This window comes from Parasteatoda tepidariorum, chromosome 2 (assembly GCF_982258835.1).
Source record: "Parasteatoda tepidariorum strain Cologne lab strain chromosome 2, Ptep-v5.0, whole genome shotgun sequence".
NCBI classification, from domain to species: Eukaryota; Metazoa; Arthropoda; class Arachnida; order Araneae; family Theridiidae; genus Parasteatoda; species Parasteatoda tepidariorum.
Window position 1 is genome coordinate 58,045,148 of NC_141756.1, and position 22,664 is coordinate 58,067,811.

General features: G+C 26.1%; 1 protein-coding gene across 4 annotated transcripts in view; it reads left to right on the forward strand.

Moving 5' to 3' along the window:
• LOC107446305 (cGMP-dependent protein kinase 1) overlaps positions 1-22,664 on the forward strand; it is a 97,126-nt gene that overhangs the window by 68,277 nt on the left and 6,185 nt on the right. For 2 of the 4 annotated variants that reach the window (XM_016060916.5, XM_016060915.5), the window contains exons 2-14: positions 9,068-9,234; positions 10,054-10,167; positions 10,276-10,381; positions 12,442-12,505; positions 12,763-12,840; positions 12,922-13,016; positions 14,048-14,119; positions 15,383-15,460; positions 16,738-16,825; positions 18,892-19,031; positions 19,431-19,520; positions 19,815-19,956; positions 21,136-21,299. In XM_016060916.5, the coding sequence (XP_015916402.1) occupies positions 9,068-9,234; positions 10,054-10,167; positions 10,276-10,381; positions 12,442-12,505; positions 12,763-12,840; positions 12,922-13,016; positions 14,048-14,119; positions 15,383-15,460; positions 16,738-16,825; positions 18,892-19,031; positions 19,431-19,520; positions 19,815-19,956; positions 21,136-21,299 (1,398 nt within the window). Of the gene's footprint in view, positions 1-9,067; positions 9,235-10,053; positions 10,168-10,275; positions 10,382-12,441; positions 12,506-12,762; positions 12,841-12,921; positions 13,017-14,044; positions 14,120-15,382; positions 15,461-16,737; positions 16,826-18,891; positions 19,032-19,430; positions 19,521-19,814; positions 19,957-21,135; positions 21,300-22,664 lie in introns of all 4 variants that reach the window. The other 2 variants (XM_043041198.3, XM_016060914.5) reach the window with 1 other exon arrangement.

Genomic DNA, 22,664 nt, shown 5'->3' on the forward strand with positions numbered 1-22,664 from the left:
TGTATTTTCTACTATCTTTATTTACATCGACATGTAGGAATCCGTTCTTAAGATCAATTGTACTGAAAATTTTCGAGTCTTGTAGTCTATCTAAAATGTCTTCAATTAATGGGAGAGGAAATCTATCTTTGACAATTATCTTATTTAATTTTCTATAATCTATGCAAATACGAGGAGATCCGTCTTTTTTCTTAACTATTACAACGGGACTACAATATTCGGAAGAACTAGGCTCCACTATTCCTTGTTTTAACCATTCAACGACTTGAGCTTCAACAGTCTTCTTTTCAGAAAACGGCAATCTACGTGGCTGGTGAAATATCGGTTCCTGACTTTTAACCAAAATGTTCATTTCCACATTAGTTGTCTTAAGTTTATCTGGCGCATAATCTAAAACTAATTGTTGTAACTTATTTTTTAAAACATTAGGAACACAAGGATCTATGTTAATTTCAAGCTCATCAGATATAGTAAGATCGATTGGTAAAATAGACAAATAGTTTACTTCATCAAAACACGGAATTTTATTTTTAATTGTGATACCCTTTTCATTTATTATTGTTTCACCGTGCATTAAGACATTAAGGCCTATAATAGCGTCATACGGCATCATATCATTTTCTACAACACATATTTCAGCCAAATATTTGAAATCGTCAATTTTAATACTTTCTTTAAAATAACCTAACGGAGTCACTTTTGATTTACCAAATCCGTTTAGAGTACAATTAAATGGAAATAGTTCTTTGGAGTTTAAATTATTAAAAATTGATCTTTTGATTAAAGTGGCTTGACTTCCTGTATCAATCAAAGACTTCACAGTTAAGTTATCAATTATTACCATTTTAAACAACTTTGGCTGTACGCTAACATTTAAAGTAGCAACTTCCGTTTTTGCATTTGATTTTGGACATTGCGAAGCTTTGTGTCCAAACGCTTCACATTTAAAACACTTTAAACCCTTATCTTTATGTATGCAATATTTTGAAATATGATTTCTTGAACCACAATTGTAACACAATTTATTATTAAAAGTTTCAACATCATTATTATACCTTATCTTTTCATTATTATTTTCATATTTATTTTTATTCCTATTTGAAACATCTTTTTTTACATTATACCTATCATCATATTTTGCTTTTGTTCTATCATAATAATTATATTTACTATCAAAGTCATGTTTTGTTCTGATTTTATCGAAAGCATTTTTACTCTTTGCGGAATCACTTTTTATTATTTCATAAACTTTAAGTTTCTCTTTAAATTCGGACAAATTTTTGCAGCCGTACAAAACAATTTTGTTTTCATGCTTATCGTTAATCCCCTTAATTACATAATGCATAAAAGCAGCATCGTCTATTTTTCCGAAATTACAGATCTCTTTCATCTTTAAATAATATTCTTGAGCCGATTCACAATCCTTCATTTTTCGTCTACTTAAAAGATCATGCAAATTGGCAGAATTAATTTCAAAAGAAAATTCGTCAATCAAAGCTTCTTTTAATTTTCGCCATGAATTTATTTCCGGTACAGTCCTGACAAATAAAGAGGCGTTACCACCAAGAGATCTTTTGGCAAAAATAAATTTTTGTAAATCTGACAAATTAAACAATTTTGAAATATTTTCGAAATGTTCGATCCAATGAACAATATTTTCATGCGATCTTGCATTATACTTAGAAATAGTACTTTCGATATCAGAATAATTAATAGCAACATTTTGAAATTCGAAATTTCTACAGGAATTATTTTTATCTTTTAAACACGAATTACTGTTTTTATTTTCATCATTTCTCTGCACTGGAAAATTGTGTTCCTTCTCTTTAATCAAAGGTTCAGTTTCACTTTGAGGATTGCTTATGTCGTCGTCCGACTCTGAACTAGACGCGTTTGCGCTGTTGGCGAACTCTGCCAGTTTATTCAAATCCATTAATAACGTCAACATGTTTATTGCAATTTCGGTTTCATTGCCTTCGTACGAAATATTTAGAATATTAGAAAGAGTTATAAGTTGGTTAAGAGTGAATTCTTTTTCAATATTTTTTAATTTATTTTGAAATTCTTCGCTGTCTAAAGTAAAATTGAAACCAGTAAAATTTCTTAATCGTTTTCTGTTTGAACGATCGCCTTCTACATCGAAAATAAATTTATGTAAAAGTCCTATTTTGTCTTTTTTAAAATTTTTCAATGCTTTGCTTACTTGCTTAATATCGTTAAGAATCATTTTTGATTAATGAATAAAAGTCTAATAATAAATGTAGATGTCACAAATGTACGATACGTACCCCAATTGTAGTTGCAGAGATGAAATAAAAAAAATGAAAGTTTCATCACAACGCCATTCCGTTACTAACTCTCACAAGAATGAAACCATTCGGCATCCAATTTTCTTCGCCAATAATTTTCTTTTTACTAGCAATTTTTTCTCAATCTAATTTCTTCACCATCAATTTGTTCTTGAAACCACTTCTGATTTTGTGGGGACGGCATGAGTGGTCTTCTTTGAAAATAAGAGGCACTGTACTTTAACAAAACATATATTAAACGCTAAATTTACATAAAGATGGACGATAAACAAACACAGGAATAACACAAAATAAATGAGTTCGTCATCGTGAAGTTAAAAGAAAATCGTCATCGCTAATCCTCTTTGGAATTCATCAGCGTCTCCTTTTTTGTTAGTTCCATTACGCGCTCCCGTGTCTCTCGTATCTTTGGGAAATTCGCACGGGGTCTAACTTGCAGCTTACATAATCTGTCATAATCTGGTTAGATCTCTAGCTAGATCAGCTTACAGCACAGGAACTGGTACTATAGATTGGAACTGGCACTACAGATAGGAACTGGCACTACAGAATCGGCACCACATATATATATATATATATATATATATATATATATATATATATATATATATATATATATATATATATATATATATATATATATATATATATATATATATATATATATATATATATATATATATCATACCTGCCAACTTTTAATCCCTTCCATTATCATTTTTCCCAGTGGTATTAAAATGGAATTAAAACTTCAATTTTAAGCAAACAAATACATTGTATAAGAGCAAACTTAAGTTGACAACCATGATAGTAACGCATATTAATATATGTGCTTAATTTTTGTAAGAATAGTGGTGATCAATATCATTTAAAAATTAAGATTATAAAAGAAAAAATAGTATATAATTACTACCACTTTAAATATGAAAATAAAATCTTCCGGAAAATCCGGAAGAGTTGGCAGGTATGATATATGTATGTATATGTGCATGTATATGTATATATATGTATATATATATATATATATATATGTGTGTGTGTGTGTGTGTGCGCGCGTGTGCGTGCGTGTGTGTGTGTGCGCGTGCGTACATACGTACGTGCGTACACTTAGGTAACTTACTTTTAGTACGCACAGTCTTCATTAATGGTTATACTAACTGTTAATATCTAAGCTAAATTTCATTATGTCTGCTTTGATTTGCTTATGATATTACTATATACCTTGCTTATAAGGAAACAAGATTTTCTGAATAAAAACTTATGAAATATATTTATTATTTTTTTATCCAAATTTTACCCAGTCCGCTTGCAAAATTTTTATCATTTATGGTGTTTTTTTCTTTCGTTTCTCTGAAAAATTCCAAAACTAAGTTTACTGTTTTTAAATCACAGATCGAATTGAGTGAAAGTGCGTAATTAATCAGCTCAATCTAAGCATTGCACTAAAATTAGATATTAAAGGGCTGTTTTCACAATTTACACTCAATTGCAATATTATCTCTCAGCGCATTGTTTTTTTCCCCTCACGATAGTCAGAGCGTACTCTTCAAATATGAGAGCCGCATTTCATTTCTTTCCTAACTCATTCCTTCCATCATCTTCATGACTATCTTGTCCCTTTTGGCTCTGTTACTAAGGGGGAGGATGTAGTTCAGCACCATTTGACTTTGCATTTTCAAGAACGCATAGTTATAAACACAGCTGATTAAACAACACAATCATAAATAATTATAACGCTAATTATTATTGAGCTTTAATTAAATGACACAGTTTTCCACGTGTTGAAAATTATTATAGTTTTGAGAACTGATTAATGTTATTTTTAGTGCTGATTCTGAAAATGTAATCTATCTATTTCTACCACATCAGGATTTTTAACGGAGTGCTGACTCAACTTGTATAAAATCATACATGAGAAAATTTATAGAAGGGGTTTAAAAATAGAATAGTGTAGTTATCCATTTCTAAGTTAAAAATAACACTGACTGTTATATCGTCTAGTTTTCGCATTTTTAAGAAAAAACGTTCTGACAGTACTCTTTATTTATCTATTTTTTTTGTCAATTATTTATCTACAAATTACTAACTTAAATTACAAAGCGTACTTCTTGCTTTGCTACCATCCTGTTTATTATAAAATATTTGTCTTTTTTTTTAAATAAATTCAAAAGTTATAAGAATCGTATTCATCATTAAATCTCATTTCATCAAATCAAATAATTACAATTGTGTTGAACAGTCATTATTTAACTTTATGAAATTAACCACATAAAAAATATTTTAATGAAGCTAAGTTTCAATTTTTCACTCAAACTTCACTTTAGATAATTTTTATTTAAGAAATATTTTATTTAAATAGGAGGATATAAATAAATAAAAAGAAAATCAGGCTTCTTTTTCTTCTTTTGTTGATAGTCTAAAAGTGAAGATATTGATTGAATCTTACAGGAATAAATTAGATGAGTAAATACGCGATCTGTCACTATTAATAACAAATCAAATTTAATGTCTTAATCTAAAATCAGGTAAATTTAGAAATTATGTAACTTAAATAAATTTCAGTTTTATTAGCTGTCTGATTTTTCCTATCAAAATGATCGCCGTTATTATTTGCTCAGAAATGAGTTAATTTGGTTTCTTCTTTCTGAATATTTTCCTGATTTGTAATCCTCGAACTATGAAAGTTGTTGAAATTGTCATTCATAAATTTTTAGTGGGTAAAATTTAGACGTTAATACTTTTTCCTACTGAGATTGCGAGCGTTTGCGTCAGAGCTAGATTTCGTTAATTTTTAGACGTGAATTTTTCACTTAGTATCGCTCATCGTGCTTTGATCATCTTATTATGCGAAAAATAACTAAACGTACCATCTCTTTCTTAATAATATATTCATTTATCCTATTTTAGCATGTCTTTTTTTTTCTTTCTAAATTGCAGTTCAGTCTTTTGATAGCAATTATTTCTGAGATAAAGAAACAATAGCAGTAGTAAATGCATTGGTATACCAGACGCGTAATATAATGTATATGTCGTTAGCTTAAATCCGACTTTCAAATGTTGCCGCCATCTTGTAAAGCGCCTGGTTAGTTGCGAAAGTTTCTAAAATTTACTAATCAGCTTGACTCTCTTAAGGATTATTGAAATGAACCCATATGCCCTATATAACTCATGACAGCAATGACTAATATTTATAAACATGCCAGTCATTTTTGAATTAGCCTGATTCATTTTAGATAGTTTGCAATACACACTGAGTAATGAAAACTTATTCTAAATGCTTTATTAAAGATTATTCCAATAAGTCTAAGCAAATTCATCTGGAGAAATTATTTGCACGCGTCTTAATTAAATTAAAAGCATGTAGGCTAATAATAAGCCTAAAAAATATCAAGCAGATTAAAAAATACTCAAGACTTTTTCCAATAAAAAAAAAACTTAGCGAAAATGTCACCGACCTATGCAACGGAGCAGAATTTTTCAATTAACTTAGATATACGATATGATATGAGAATGTTAAAGATAAATGTCGCTTGTTACTTGTGATCGAAAATTTTACTTTTTTTGTTTGAGCTACATTTATTTGATGAAGGGTATTGATAAGATCTTATAACTATATTTTCTTAAGAACTGTGTAAAAATTATCTTTCTAACTTTACAAAACTTGTAAACTAATGCTCTCTTGCTCAAAAAAATTACGGTAAAGTGTATTTAGTTGAAATATATTGTGAGCAAGGGAAACTATCGCAGTTAAGCAAAAATACAGTTAGAAATAGTAACAAACAGTGCGGAATATCATGTTTAGGTAAAATCAGCTTGTTACTGCTAATAATGAAATTTAAACTTTTCTTATGCCTAATGCCTAGTCTATTTTCCTTTAGAGTTAAAGTAAGGCAAATTTTTGTAGGAGTTTGTTTTCACAATTTACACAACTTACAACGATGTTTTTATTTTTGATATAAATTTCGACAATATGTAATTTTTACATTATTTGATAACATACGCATAATATTTGCATGATTCGGTAATTTGAATGTTATTTTTAGATGTTAGCGCAATTTAAAAAAAAAAATACTGGTTGAATATCATAGAGGACATTTCGTTTTATGTTAACGCATTTAATAGTGAGGAAATATAAGTGAATTTATGCATTTTTAAATGGTAATTTTTGAAAACATAATTTTTCATACTCGCAGACATGAAAACTTCAAATATCATCGAACTTCAGATTTCAGAACATGTTTTATCGCTAGTTTAACCCTGACTAGGCCATGTTGTCCAATGTACCATCAATTTGTTATAATAAATTTAAATATAAATAAGCAAATTAAAATAAATAATAAATAATTTGAAAAAACTCTGCTCTTGTCGAAAACTACGTCAATTTATTGAGATCCTCATTTTTAGAGGTTTTTTAAACAAATATTTTGCATTATCAATCGCAAAAGCGCTCAGTTTCCTATAGTTTATTTTTTAATACTATTTTAAATATAGTTTTAAACTTGAAGAAGAATAAAAATATGTGTTTTCATTTATAAGGCGATCAAAAAATCCATTTAGAAAAACATACGTTTTTTGAGAAAATCTATTAGTGTTCTATTGGTCTACAAATAGTTCCAAACAATGTAAGCATCTGAGGTCATTAACACTAGATTGCCTAAGGAAGTCATTTTGACTGTTTTTAATTTCAATTAGAAAAACAATGATGTATATAATGACACAGTTTCTTAGAATTTTGTACGACATATAATTTTTTTATTGTTAATATTTTCTACTAACTTGTTATCTGACTGTAAATAATATAAAAAATATTAAAAATTAATTTTTAACGAATTTCTTTTCACATTATTTATTCTTTTACAATCCAGTCATTTTAACTGATTTTGGGCAATATAGGTATATACTAATTTTCAGTCTTTCTAGTGTTAAGCATTTGTAAAATTTTAATTGCTTTTTATGAATTAAAAAATAAGTTTAATAAAATTTGTATCGATAACACTTATTATTGTGTTTAGTGAACTGTATATCTAATGATAATATTTGTCTTATTAGTTTGTTTGAACAAAAATAAATAGGTTAAAAAATTTTTCCCTGATTACATCATCAACTAATTAGTTAGGTTTTTTTTTTTTATTATAGATTAACTTCCTATTTTTTTTCACTTTACGAATGCTATTTTTATTTGGTTGATCAGCTATAACTAACAATAATTCTGTTCATTAGTATATTCTTATGTCAAAACTATTCCATTTAACTTGTTCCGCTTTTTTTTTCAAAGCTTGATGACTTTAAAACGATGACTAAGGCTGTCGTTTTAACTTTGCTCGATCTGTTTCTCTGATAATAGCTTCTACGTTTACAGACGTTAGTGCAGCAAATATTTTTTTTCTTTGGCGCATTGACTCAAATTCGTCCCTCACTTATCAGAAGAATCAGATAAATTTTTTTCAAGAATATTTGGCTCTAAAATAAATGTTACATTTTGCAATTGTATATTTTTGGAGGATTTGTCAATAGGGATTGTTGTAATAGCAAACATTGGAAATTGTTTTTGTTTAAAAGAAAGAAATAAAATTAGCTAGTTAGCTTGAAAAAACGTACTGTACTTGCTGTTTCTGTTTTGTAACATTTTTTTAGGGTCTATTTATTGTATTTTATGTAAGCGAGGTTTTTTTCCCCGAATTTTAAAGAATTTGGATAAAGAACCAAAATATTAAATTTTAGGAATTTTGATAAAAAAAATTTTTTTAAAAAAGAATTAAAAATTTGAGAAATTTAAAGAGTGTATCATTACTATCGTAACAAAACAAAAACAGAGACCTAAAAGTTTATGAAAATCTGTGTATTACAAATTGAATAAAATTATTTTTTTTAAATAACTGTCGTTGAACAGCCGACCCAATTTTACGGGTTTACGACTATTAATGTTCAACTCCCTAGCCTTGTAATTTTGAACCCAATCCAGAAGACAAGGGAACTCCTGGATCGAGTATTGGGAGAAATTTGCCTTCGTGACGGACTTTTTGATGGAGCTGACCCACATGTGCGTTAAATGGAGAGGAAAACCTCCCACGGTTAGCCTGATGGCAAGGGGACTCTAACCCATGAACCGTCAACCATTGAGGATATTTTACGCCAGCACTGTGGTCGGTGTTAGCCGGATGCGGAATTCGTATCGACTGGGATTCGAACCCGGTTCGCCTCATTGGAAGGCGAACGCTCTATCGCCTGAGCCATCGCGGCTGAAATTACATTTTGTAGGAATTTTTTTTTTTTTTTTTTTTAGAAAATACATTTAAAGTTTTGTAAAGAGGTGATCTTACTTACTTACTTACTTATCCTCTACGTGCCTTGGGCACTTAAGGCCTCCAGCATATCCCTCCAACGCCCCCTGTCTTTAGCAATAGATCTTGCTTCCTCCCAGCCAGATATTCCACATTCTTTTAATTCGCCCAAAAACATTCGCTGGATGGTAAGTCTGGGTCTTCCTCTTGTTCTCTTACCATCAGGGGCCCATGTAAGCGCAACAGATGAAATGATCTTAGTGCACAAAAATCACTCGACCAACTAAAACGCCCATCAGAAATAATTAAATTTGGTATTTAGTTTGATCGTAAGGTGAATAAAATAATAATTACGAAAACGATAGTTGCAAATTTTGATCCAAATGATTCAGACACACTGTTTGCTATAACTGCAGTATAATCTATTATTACTTTTACGAATGAATAATAATATATTATTTTAATTAAATGTTTTAGATCAAAAGAGCTTATACAAAGAGCAATTCTTGAAAATGATTTCATGAAAAACCTGGAAAACTACCAAATTCGTGAGATCACAGAGTGTATGTACCCTATAGAATATGGGCAAGACACTGTTATCATCAAGGAAGGGGAAGTTGGCAGTATCGTCTATGTCATGGAAGGTAATATTGATTGAATTAATTGATGAATTTTTCACTCTTGAATGTTTCTTTTAAGTTTTCAAGCTTTGTTTATTTTAAGCAATGTAGAAAATTAATAATTTAAGAATACATTAATGACTGAAATTTTACTGAATATATTGTAAAAATTGAGCTTTTACTAACAAAGATTTTTCGTTACCCAGTATTATCTTTTTTTTTGTACAAATATTGCTCTGTGAAAAAATTTAAAGTTTCAGCTTAAATTTATAGTTGAAAAATGTGTAAATAAATAATTAGATTTTTCAGGAAGAATTGGTTATGAAAAAAATAATAATTATTAGAATGCAGCAAATGTTTTGGGAAGTATATGATATAGGAAAAAACCAACAGTAATGCATGGGGGGGGGGAAGGGGAAGCGAATGTAAAAATTAATATTTTTATTTTGAATAACAAAGAGCATGAAAATATCTGAGGCAATACCTCGAAACATGTACATAAATGAAACTTCCATGTGTTCTGTAACTACAAGCAAGATAATTCACTTATCTTATTTATTTTAAGGGTCATTATGTGTCAAAGTTGGACAAATAAATCTCATTTACCCTACACTTGCTTCAATTGCGCTATAAAACTGCTTGCATTCAAAAAAAAAATTTTCTTAGTTCATAAAAGGAAATTTCCATGCATTTTTTTAAGCATGTCTAATAATTTTCAATATTAGTTTTGAGCTGTTATTTTTTTTTTTAAATTTATTTTATTGCTTTAAGAAATATATTTAAATTATGCATGAATGCTATATAAAACATTCTAATTATTTATATACTTTTTTTTATATCCAGAGGGTAAAATTGAAGTTTCAAAAGGTAACCAATATTTATGCACTCTTGGCCCTGGAAAGGTCTTTGGAGAACTAGCTATCCTATATAATGGCACAAGGACCGCTACAATCACAGGTACTATCCTTATTCAAAATCCTATTCCAAATAAAAATATACTTTTCATATGCTCTGTAACTATTTCCATAATTTTTCATTGTTGTAACTGTGTCTGTAACATTACAGCTCTCACTGACTGTAGACTATGGGCGATAGAGAGGCAGTGTTTTCAGACCATCATGATGAGGTCTGGTTTAGTGAGACAAGCACAATACACAGACTTCTTAAAAAGGTATGTGTTGTAGCTACAGTATGTAATACATTTTTATTTAGTTAAAAATTGAAACTTCATTTTATCTTCAGTTTACAAGCATTAATTGCCAAAATTTTATATTATTCATAAATATTTTCAAACATATTGAATCATTAGAAATATTCAGTATTGAAGTCCAATAACAATGAAATTATTTTTATGGAATTTCAAGTAAATTTAGTTTTTAGTATATTTAAATTCTATGTGATTCCATGTAAACATTCTTATAGCTATACAAAATCAATTACCCAAGAAATTTTAAACATAAGTTTTTTTGCCGATATTGTAATTACAATTATTTTCCGATACTATAACTGAAATGTTATCCCTGTATATATATTTTTTTGCAATATAAAAAGTTAGAAATTAAATGTTTAGTTCGTACAAAAAACATTTTTACATTTATGTAATATTCTTCCTTTAATTCTCATCAAAATGATATAAAATATGCTCAGAGAAAGAATGAATGCCAAAAGGAAAGAAGTTAAAAGAGGTAAATGCTCTTTAAATTGTGCATTAAGTTGTACTTAGCAAAAAAGCTTTATTAGACTTTCCTCGAATAATCTTTAGTATGTATTTTTGCTTCTACTCAAATGGAAAATATGTTTCTAATTGATAAATTATTTCGTTACAAATTGCCTAAGTGTTATTTTTATACTCATTATTATTAGTAACAATTAATGCATCAGTTATTACCTTGAAAAACTTAATACTCAACACTAGCTCTTATTTTTCTTCTAAAAATTATCCTTATTAAGAGGATTATGTGAAATCATTTTCACTTCACGGATTAGTGATTTCTTGCAACATTCTCCGTAGTTCTTTAGACAAAATTTATTTTCCGAGATCAAATAAACGTTATCAGCGGTGGCGTTACTTCAACAATGAATCGAATGTATGTATGATTTTTTTTTTGTATATACTTTAGCTGCTTAGTTACAAATTCTTGTCAAAAATGGAAACTCAATTTTTAAAAGCAGTAACATTTACTTTTTGCCCATCTTGATTTTTAGCCAAGCAGTATTTTGTTTCCGTCTGAAAATCTAGTTGGAAAAAAATCGGTATTTCATAATTGGTATATCTCATAGAATTTTTTTATTCAAATAACTATAGCTCTTCACCAAGGGTTCATTGAAAATTCATTTTTCACAAAATCTTTAAAAAAATTATATGCGTAGGTTGATATGGTGTGCAAGTCGACCGCTATTTTCACACTCAAAGTGTTGGAGTATAAATCGAATCTTTAATCCACACTTATTAAAAACAAATTTCTTATGAACTCTATAGTTCTGTTTTCTGAAGATTTAAGTTAAATATACGAAAAATTATTTTTAATGATAGTTTAAACAAATAATTCAAAAGATTTTAGCTGCATCTTTTACCATACGACATAGTTTATGCGTGGAGTAATATGAAAAGCTCGAAACGTGAATCAATTTTTGCTCTTTTAATCTCAATTAATGATAATATTCGGTCTACTGATATTCTGATTCAAATGATTTGTTCTGAGTAAAAAAAAATCAACTTTAAAACTAACTGTGTAACAATTTTAATACTTTTCTCATGTTAGTATTCATCTTATAGATTAGTTTAAATTTTTTGTCCTAAGCGGCCGATGTTGAAAAAAAAAAAGAAGAAAGAAAAACTTTATGTTTAAATGTGTCACTGTAGAATGAGTCAACCCAAATATTTTCTTTCTATTTATAAGTTCAAATAATCTAATTATGGACAAAAATATAGTTACTTTTAAAATGTATTTGTCAAAGATTAAATATGCTTATAACTGGGTTAAAATAAGAAATAACCAATGTGCATATTGGCATAGATGTTCAATTCTAATTATCACCAGATCCTTGTATTTATTTAAAATAAATTTTTTCTTAATGTGTTACATTTTTGGAGTGATTGAAAAATTATGCAACCATATATTGACTATGCATAGTTTTGAGAGTCAAAATTAAAGTACCTAATAACTGTTCTAGTACTGATGAATTATAATTTCATTTAAGGATTATATCATTTTTTTGTTTTGATTTTAGTGTTCCAACATTCAGGAAACTTAAAGAAGAAATTCTACTCAAAATTTCTGATGTCTTATATGAGGTTAGTAAAAAAAAATATATTTTTGATTTTGAAATGCTTAAAACTTATTAAATTTTTGGATGCAAAAAATTTTGGTTAACTCATTTTTACAAAAGTTTTTATAGTTTAAACTAGTTTTAAATATCTTTGCTCTTTCTTGTTGCTTGAAATTTATTTCTTTGTTTGGTTTAATTTCATGTAAATTTTAATTACACAGTTATAAGCCCTTTAATTTTCTATTTATAATCTGATTTTAATGTTTGATTATAATTTTTTAGCATAGTTTTAAAATGGGAGAATACATTATTCGACAAGGTGCCGGTGGAGATACGTTTTACATCATTAGTCGGGGAAAGGTAAGTCTCTCTCTTTTTATAAAATATAATGTATATGTTTATTATTAAATACGAATATAAATTTATGATATTTATATTTAGGTGAAGGTTACTTTAAATGACCCAGACGAATGCAAAGAGAAGTTTGTGAGGACATTAGGCTGTGGCGACTTTTTTGGTGAAAAAGCTTTACAAAGGTTCAGTTTTATTTTTTTTAAAAACTAACTATGCTGTTGTATGTATTGTAGAGGAGTAACGTTTTTTATTTGTGCTTTAAATATTACTAACATAATTCAATTTGTATTCAGTGATTTATATTGCAAATACATCACATTTTTTATCTTTACATTTCGTGCTGCTTAAAGACCAAGTAAATTAGAAGTTATCCCATGCCAAATAAATAAATAATTAAATTTGAAAAAATATGAGACTGATAAAAAGTATAAACTAAAGCTACGTTTGTTGGCATTATGCATTTTTATTTTAAAAAAAATTAAAGTAATATTTTCTGAGAAATGCTTATTTAAAAATAATAAATTAAAATAACTTTCTCAATTTTAGCATTCATTCAATTTTAGCATTTAGCTAACTTTTCAATTAAAATAACTTTCTCAATTTTAGCATTCATTCATTTATCTATATTTCAACATTAAACTTTTTATATCTTGCAAATAAAACATATCACTGCTTCAAAACTAAAAGGACACATCTGCAGGCATAATATGTTTGCAGATGTGTCGTTTTAGTTTTGAACCAGCGATATCAACAATAAAATAATTGCTTGTAAAAATATAAATTATTTAATTTTGTATCATCTTTCATAAAATAATTGCTAGATAAAAAATTTTGTTATCTTAAATGTTTTAAAATGTGCTGTGAAATAAAAAAGATCTGAAGTTTAAGTATGATGCTAAAAAATATTCATGTTATTATTAAATATTCATATTATTATTAATCACATTATTAAAAAAAATTTTTTTACGGAAAGTATATTTTCTCTTTAATTTTTTACATAACAGACACTGCACTCTTAAGAATTAAGGCAAATTCAATACTATATAAAAATTACTATTTGATAAAAAATTGTTCAGAATGTTTTGTTTAGTGACATATCCATATAACTTCAATTAATTTTTCAGTTAAGATTAATTACTTTACAATTATGTTTTTTTAAAACTAATTTTTGTTTTCGTAATAAAATTAATCATATTTCAAATTATTTTAGCAGCAAAGATGTGAGGACTGCCAATATAATTGCAGATGATCCTGAAGAAACCACATGTTTAGTCATTGAAAGAGAGTAGGTTCAGTTTAATGATATTTTTTATTTTAAAAATTATGTTTCATTTTGTTTGGCTTTTGAAAATATTTAGAGAGCTATAATTTTATAATGATTTGTTTATTGTTTTTCAGTCATGATGTTTAATAGAAATTTTACTGAGCATATTTAATGCATTTATTAGGCAAGGTTTACTTGCATAAAATTAATTTTTAGCAGTCACAACTAAGGAAAAGGTACATTTTTAATTGTGATAGCTAAAAATTAATTTTATGTATATGAACTACTTAGCCTTTGAAACAGTGTTTTTTCATACTTATATACTTAACATGTTTTCAAAGCTGTTCAACTGGATACAATATGGATTTATATCTGTTAAAAAATTATGATTTAATCTTATTCTTGTATATATTTTATGTATTTAAAGCATTAAGTTCAAAATCATTTAAAGTCTGTAACAAATTAGATTTAAATATGAATTTAAAAAATAAACTCCTTTATAAGGTTAAAACACCAATTAATATTTTTTACAAAATAATTGCAAATAAAAAAAATGAAAATTGCTTATAAAGTTTTTCATTTAAACAAGTGAATGTTGCTTGTAAAATGTTCTGCATTATTTATTTATTATTGTTTTTTTAATATTAACCATTCAACTCTAAAAACAAACTGAGTTCAGAATAGAGCCTGGTTGCTTTCCAGTACATTTAACTGCTTTTCTTTAAAGAAGAAATGCTGTTATCTGAGAAATCTTTGTACTAGGTTGCTTAAATAACTTGTTAGATAAAGAGGCAAGTACTGGAAATGCATAATGTTCTATGTTTTTAATACTTTTAAAAGAAATAAATATAATGCAAAGATAGTATTTTTTTATAATATTAAAAGCCTTCCATCGATTAGTTTAGTCATACAAATGAAATCTATAATACTTTATATGCTATTATAAAGTCCTAAAATAATTTATGCTAGATGAATCTAATTAGATTAATGTTAGTTTAGATAATGGCATTTATTTATAATATTTTGTAAGTAAATTTAATCATTTTTATAACATTTTATAAACATTTCATTTTTACAAACATTTCATTTACTTTCTAATTCAGTTAAGTGATTTTCTTCAGATAAAATCTTATTATGCTGAGAAATATATGTACTAGGTTGTTTAAATAGCTTGTTTGTTAAAGAGTAAATTTCTTGAGTTAAGAAATCTGTAATATTCTACGTTTTCACTACTTTTAAATACAATATCATCATGTCATTAAAATATATTATTTTCTAATTTAGAGCTTTCCATCAATTAATTAGTCATATTGATGAAATCAAAACGAAGAGATATGATGAAGATGCTAATTCCAGGAAGAAGTAAGTAAATTTCTATGTTTCAAGTTTTTGTAAAAATTTTATTTCCTATTTTTTCATATGCATATAAAATAAACTTTTTTAAGTGTTATTTATACTGATATAGTTTAACAAGGCTAAGGAGATTGTAAATAATTGATTTTATCTAATTAAAATCTTTTCAACCAATAATAATAAGTTGTGGGTATCAAATGCTGTATGACTAGTACTAGATTTATGATTTTTTTTTAATTTAATTATAAACAGATTAGCTTATTCACTTATATGCTGTTTCATTTATTCAAAATGCCACTAGATTGATTGACTTACCTTTTTTTTCTTTTTTCTTAGCCACTCTCTAAACCAAGAATAATTCACCATAAAATTTTCTAAGAATGAACAGATCACGTCTGATTTTAATATTAATAAAATTTTTTGTTTAGAATAACATTAATTCAACAAATTCTTCGAAAAAATTTAATCTTGTTTAAAATACAAAAAGAAATAAAATTGAATGTTGTTAAAATATTAAGTCACATTATTAGACTGACTTTTAAATTCTGGTTGATATTTAATGTTATTGGAGTTTAAATAGAACTAATATTTAAGTTTTGTTGTTAATATAACATTATTAACAACAAATAATATTAATAGAAATGTATATTAGATATATTTTGACTCAAATAAGATAAATATAGGTTTGTAAACCTATTAAAAAAGTTTAGATAGAATTTCTAATATTTAGTTTGAGTTATTATTGTGTATTTATACAAAGTGTCTCATTTTACCAATTTCTTTGTCATTTGTTAGAAATTGTATTTAAAATGATTGTAAAAGAAAAAATTCAGAAATTTGTAGTATGTATTTAAATATTAATTAATCCTAAGAAATGAGCGATAATTATTTATCTTATTCTGTCTATTAAGTTTTTCTTAGAATATGCCAAGTTTTTGAAAATGCTTAGGCATTACTTTTATTTTTTTATGATCTTGTACTCTATTTTTGTGACCTCATCACCTGATTAAAGGTCATATGCCAATGAGAAGTACTGATAATGCAGTTTTTATATTATTCGAATTGTGTGAGTCAAATACTTCATTACAATCTAAACATATTAGTGTAAATTTTTCATTGTCCACTAATTGCAATATATTTTGTTTACAAAGCTGGCATAAGGTGAGATTTTAGGTAAGAATTACATGTATTTTTGTAAAAATATACATTATTATAAGTTTATTGCACATACATTAATTTTTTTCATTCTTGACATCAAATCATTAATAACAAAAATTCATTTTTAGAGCCAATGAAGTATTTTCTGACCTTAAATTGAGAGATTTACGATTTATAAAAACTCTTGGTGTTGGAGGATTTGGAAGAGTAGAACTTGTAAGAATTTTATTTATTTGTTTTTGACAATTACATTTTGTCTTGCTAAATATATAATGTTCTTTTCTGTATATATAAAATCATTTTATCGCTTTTTTTTAAAATATAATTTCAAATTTTCATAAGAATACTTTCGATAGATTCTCAATACATATCTTACTTCCTACATATCATTTGACTGGCATGTTTATGTACCTAACAATAATTAATGAAAGACAGAAATCTTTTAAGATTCGATTATTTTGCAGAACTTCAAAATTAAAAAGAAGCAATTTTGTTTTCATTTTTTGTGATCTTTCTAGTACTAAATGTTTATATTTCCAAGGTAATATTTTTAAAAAAAATTATTACAAATGATAATAAATGTATAATTATTATTTATAAATAAAACTGTTGTCCTTCATTCAGACATTCCTTAATTTAAAATTGAATATTATATAATTTATTTATCATGAATTGTTTTAGTATTTCATATTTGATATATAATAAAAGTTGAAAACAATTCCTTAAATCTGTTTTCTAGAAGATATTTTTTTTCTTCAAAATAATAAAAAATTAAAAAGGATCTTTTTGTTTTACAAGTCATAACATGCTTGTAAGCCATAAGTATAGTCATTGTACAATTTTTTTTAAAATAGTGTTTATGTTATCAATATCCTTAGAATTGCCAGAAAAAGAAATTAATGAAAAATGTATATTACTCTAAATTAAATAAATCACCTTGGTATTTTACATTAGTCTTATCCATTCTTCAATTTTTACCAATAATTTGTTATCCATTTTTGAGAACAATCAGAACCAAATTTTGTATAGATTGTTAAACTTTTTCCGTAAAATAAATAATAAAAGTTGTTATAGTTTCAGAATGCAAAATCTTTTTTTTTTCGAACCCATTTTTTGAAAACTTATTTACTTGATTAAATTATGTACTGATTCAAATCAAAATGTGTTCTTTCTGTGACTTACTAATGGTTTCTAAATTCCCTTATGGTTTCTTATAAGTATTGTAATCTTTAAAAAACTAATTTTTGTAAAAAAATTTACACTGTTTTTTTTTAAAATTTGCATTGCCTCAAAATATATTTAAAAAAGTAATAAATGAGACAAGTCTTTGAGAAATGGACATTCTGGTTTTTGAGATTAATGAACAAAAAGATAAATAATAATTGCAGTTTCTGCATGAATTTAAATTTTTTAATTTATGCCCAGTCAAAAGCAAAATAAAATCCTCATTATTAGTTATTTTAAAATTTTATGTGTTTACTTTTTAAAAAAATGAAATTCTCATAATTTAAATAGATTAAGTTTTACTATGTAAATCTATATATGTTTACATCAATGCTATGTTATATTACTATTTTTTTATTATTTTATGTTCAATTTATAGTTCTAACAAATTGTAATTACTCAATTTTTCTCCAAAAGAAAAAAAAAATTAGATTTTCTTATCAAACTTTTAATTGTAATTTGCTGAGTTTTTTCCTTTCAAGTTTAATTGATAGCTAAAAAATTTCTGTTTGTAATAAACTTTTTTTTTTAACTTTAAGTTGTGTTTAGATCTTTTGCCAAACCATAGACTTATTAAAAGATAAATATGAACATTAAAAGATAAATGTGAACTTTAATAAATGTTTTCATAATTTTAATAACGAATATGCTTTTTATTTATTTTGCAATATTTTGGTAATTACAATAATATAATTTTATTATAATGTAGTGAAAAGTTGTATTGTTCTACCAGATTTCTTGTATAATTTGTAGATTTTTTTTTAATTTTCAACAATTAGTATTTTGGAAGGCTGAAATGTTATTTTTCTTCTTGATATTTAATTTAAATTTACTTCATAGCTTATAGATTTATATTACTCAACACATGATCTAATTATAAATAAAAATAAAATAGTAAAGTAATAGAATTTTTAAATGTTAAATGCAAGCTTTAGTTTTTTTTTATCAATATAATAAATTAATGTTTTTTTATGTTCATAAAGTAATTAACATCATTCAAGTGTTTAAAATATTTAATATTTAAACATAATTAAACATAATAAAACTTTATTTTAAAGGTTCAAATTCAAGGTGATTCCACTTGTTCCTATGCTCTTAAAGTCATGAAAAAAGCTCAAATTGTAGAAACTCATCAACAAGATCATATTTTATCTGAAAAAGTCATAATGGAAGAATCTAACTGTGATTTTATAGTCAAGTAAGTTGCTTTATAAATGTTACTTAAGAATGCAGGCCAATTCCTGTGTCACATTATATTCCTTTGTTAAAAGGCTCTATATTTTATAAAAAAATGTGCTATAGTTTTTTAATTAAAATTGAGAGTTGCTAGAAATTGCTTTCTATTTGTAATACACTTAATATATATAGCTAAACTTAATCCTTTTTTAAAAAAAGCCTAGTTTTATCTATACTTTTACACATAATTTTTAGCAATAATTTTATTGATAGAATTTCAATGTATTTTCTGGTATTTCATATTTACCATATGAAATCTTAATTTTTTTTGAAGTTAAAAAACTTTAGGTATAAATTAAAATGCAAAGTAATTCTCTTTTATATTTCTTTTTTTAATTCTTTTTTTCTCTTTTTCCTTTAGATTATATCGCACATTCAAGGATCAAAGGTACCTTTATATGTTAATGGAAGCTTGTTTGGGTGGAGAGCTATGGACATTACTTAGAGATAGGTAAATTAACAATAGTTATTTTCTTATTTTTCTTTTGGTACTATTCCTGAAATATTTTTTTTATTTATCCTCCTCTTGTATAACATATACTATGTATTAAAATATGCTACGCGTTGTTTAATTATTGTTTTTCTTTTAATTGGCCTAAGAAATTACATTTTCTAATGAATTGCTTTATAGTTGGAAAAAAATTAGCTGTCAATAAATAACCTGTTTTGCCTTTTGTCTCAAATAAATATTTTTTTCTAACTTTTCCTGAAAAACTGTTTTAGTAGTTTTTTTGTACTATTTCAGAGGGCGATTTGATGATGCGACTACACGTTTTTATTGTGCTTGTGTGATTGAAGCTTTTGATTATCTGCACTCTAAAAATATAATTTATAGAGATCTGAAGCCTGAAAATATGTTGTTGGACTCAGATGGATATGTTAAATTGGTAAATATGACTTAAATTTAGAAAATGAAGAGATTTTATTTTATCACAAAAAATTTTGTACATTGAATTCACCTTTTATTCTATTTCTATATCATCTACTAATTCAATTCCATCTCAAAACAAAATAATTTTAGTATTTGAGAACACTAATAAAAGTTTTTTTTTTTAAACTATGCATTTGGATTCTATCACATGTCTTTATTTTTAAATATATCTTTCTAAATTTTTAAATATAAAAATTATATATTCATTCACTATACTATTTACATAATTTAATACTTAATTTGTTAGATGTTCTTTTTTCATCGGTATCAATGTTATTAAAGCATTATAGAAAAAATATGAAGAAAACTATTTTAGCCTGGTAATTTGTTTTACCAACTGTTAATTTTAATTATGTGCCATTTGTTAGGAAAAATAACAACAAATTTAAAGATTAATTAATCTTAAAATGTGTTCCTAAAGTAAATAAAATTTAAAATTTGTTCTGTTATTAAATAATTAATCAAGATTAAAATTTAATCCTTGTATCAAATAATTAATCAAGATTAAAATTTAATTCTTGTGCTCAAAATTTTGCCACAGTAGTAATAATTTTTTGTTATTTGTATTATTAGGTAACTAGTTAATTAAATTTTACTATTAGATTATTGGAAAATTAATAGAATTCATATTACAGAAATATATTAAAAATAACCTCTTATTTATTCCATTAAATATTTTTGCATCTATCTAATTAAAAAATTTTAATATTATTAAAAGTAAGCTTTTAAATACAATGTAGTAAAAATAAGGCTAACACCTGTTGTGCTTGCCTTAAATAATATAATATACTTAGTAAATTTTGTTTAAGTTTTATGAAATTCAAATTTTGTTAATTATTCCTCTTAGAAAGAGGAAATTTATAGAAACATTCATCTTCACAGGTTATTAAGGATTTGTTTCGAAAATAATTTTTTATTCTTAACGTTCTTACATTATTCAAATATTTTGGCAATTGACAGACCATCTTTACATTATTTGTGAGATGCTTTTTATACTTTAGTTTATATGAAATAATATGATTCTGCTACTTTGTTTACTAAACAGTATGAAAAAAATGAACATTGATGAAATGAAAAATGACATTAGAAATTTAAAAAGTAATGGAAAAGCTACATTCACGATCATTTATTTCAGACTGACTTTGGTTTTGCCAAAAAACTGCCCAATGGTCGTAAGACTTACACCTTTTGTGGCACTCCAGAATATGTTGCACCAGAAGTGATAATGAATAAGGGTCATGATACATCTTGTGATTTCTGGTCTCTTGGTGTTCTCATGTATGAGTTGCTAACTGGAGCGTAAGAATCCTTTTTAATTTTGTTAGAAGTTAATATATGACGATTGCAACATTTTGTAAAATGTATTTAATAACTTGATTGAATACATATATATAGATATATCTAGCAAGATAAAAATAGAATCTTAAATCTTTTATGTGTAGTGTGAAAAGTTGTCAAGAATCATTTTTATGAAGTTTGTTCTGATCTAACTCTGATGTCAGTTGACAATGGTTGTGAAAATTAAAACAATATCAGAAATCGCAGAGTTTGGGTTTTGACTTCTGGTATCCTTTAAATGTTACCATTTTTGCAACAATATGTGTACAAAATTTTAATTAAGTTAATATCTTCTACCACCTCAACACAAATGTTAGATTTTAATTATTATATTTGGAGTGCACTAAAGGAGTGTAAGAATAATATATTATTTTAAAATATGTGTTTTATATCCAAAAATTTCTACTATTGAGATGGTAAAAGATATTAACTTATAATTCTAAAATTTTCACGGATATTGTTGCTAAAATATGGTAACTTTTAACTGCTACTGCAAGCCGATTAACAAATTTGTGATTTTTTAATATTTCAATCTTTTTTAGTCTAGTTTTTATAACTATTGGTCCTTTGAATGGGGCTGTGTAATTAGATTAAACATGCTTTTTCAGGATGGAATTAGGTAACTTTTCTGCTTAAGATTTTTCTATATTAAAATATTTAAGAAATTTAGACTTTTTTGGCTCACCCTAATAAAACCCAAATTTATTTTATTTGTAAATTTAATCTTTGATTTATCTTTCTCATCACTTATGTCTTTGGAAAGAGCAAAACTTAATTGTTACATAATCTCTATCTAAATTTGAACTGTTTTTTTTCCTTCCTAAAAATGGTTGTCTATTAAGGCTAAGCACCCTAAACGTATGCTACAAACACATCAATTCCAATATGAGTTTCTCAATTTGTGCACTCCCTTTGTTAGACATTTGCGTCACAGATAAGCCAAAAACTTTTCAGTCAGTCAAAACATAATTCAACACTAATAATTTCTATACACCTTTAATAATTCTGACTGGACAAAAAATTAGTCACCCCTAAGAGAATCATGAAAAGTATAATTTTTCATAATTTACATTTGGAACTTTTTATGGATACAACCTATTTATGGATACAACCTATTCTGACATGAACCAGCATATTTATTTTAACATTTTGGATTATCTGGTTATTACTTTTAGTCAATGCCTTATGAGTATGCTATCGATACCCATATTTATCAAGATGTCTGCTACAAGGCTCATCAGGCTGGAAAAATATGTGACTGAATTTAAAAAAATTCTCATACCCTCTTACACCTAGCTGCAAAACTACCCGATTTGAATGCCCATA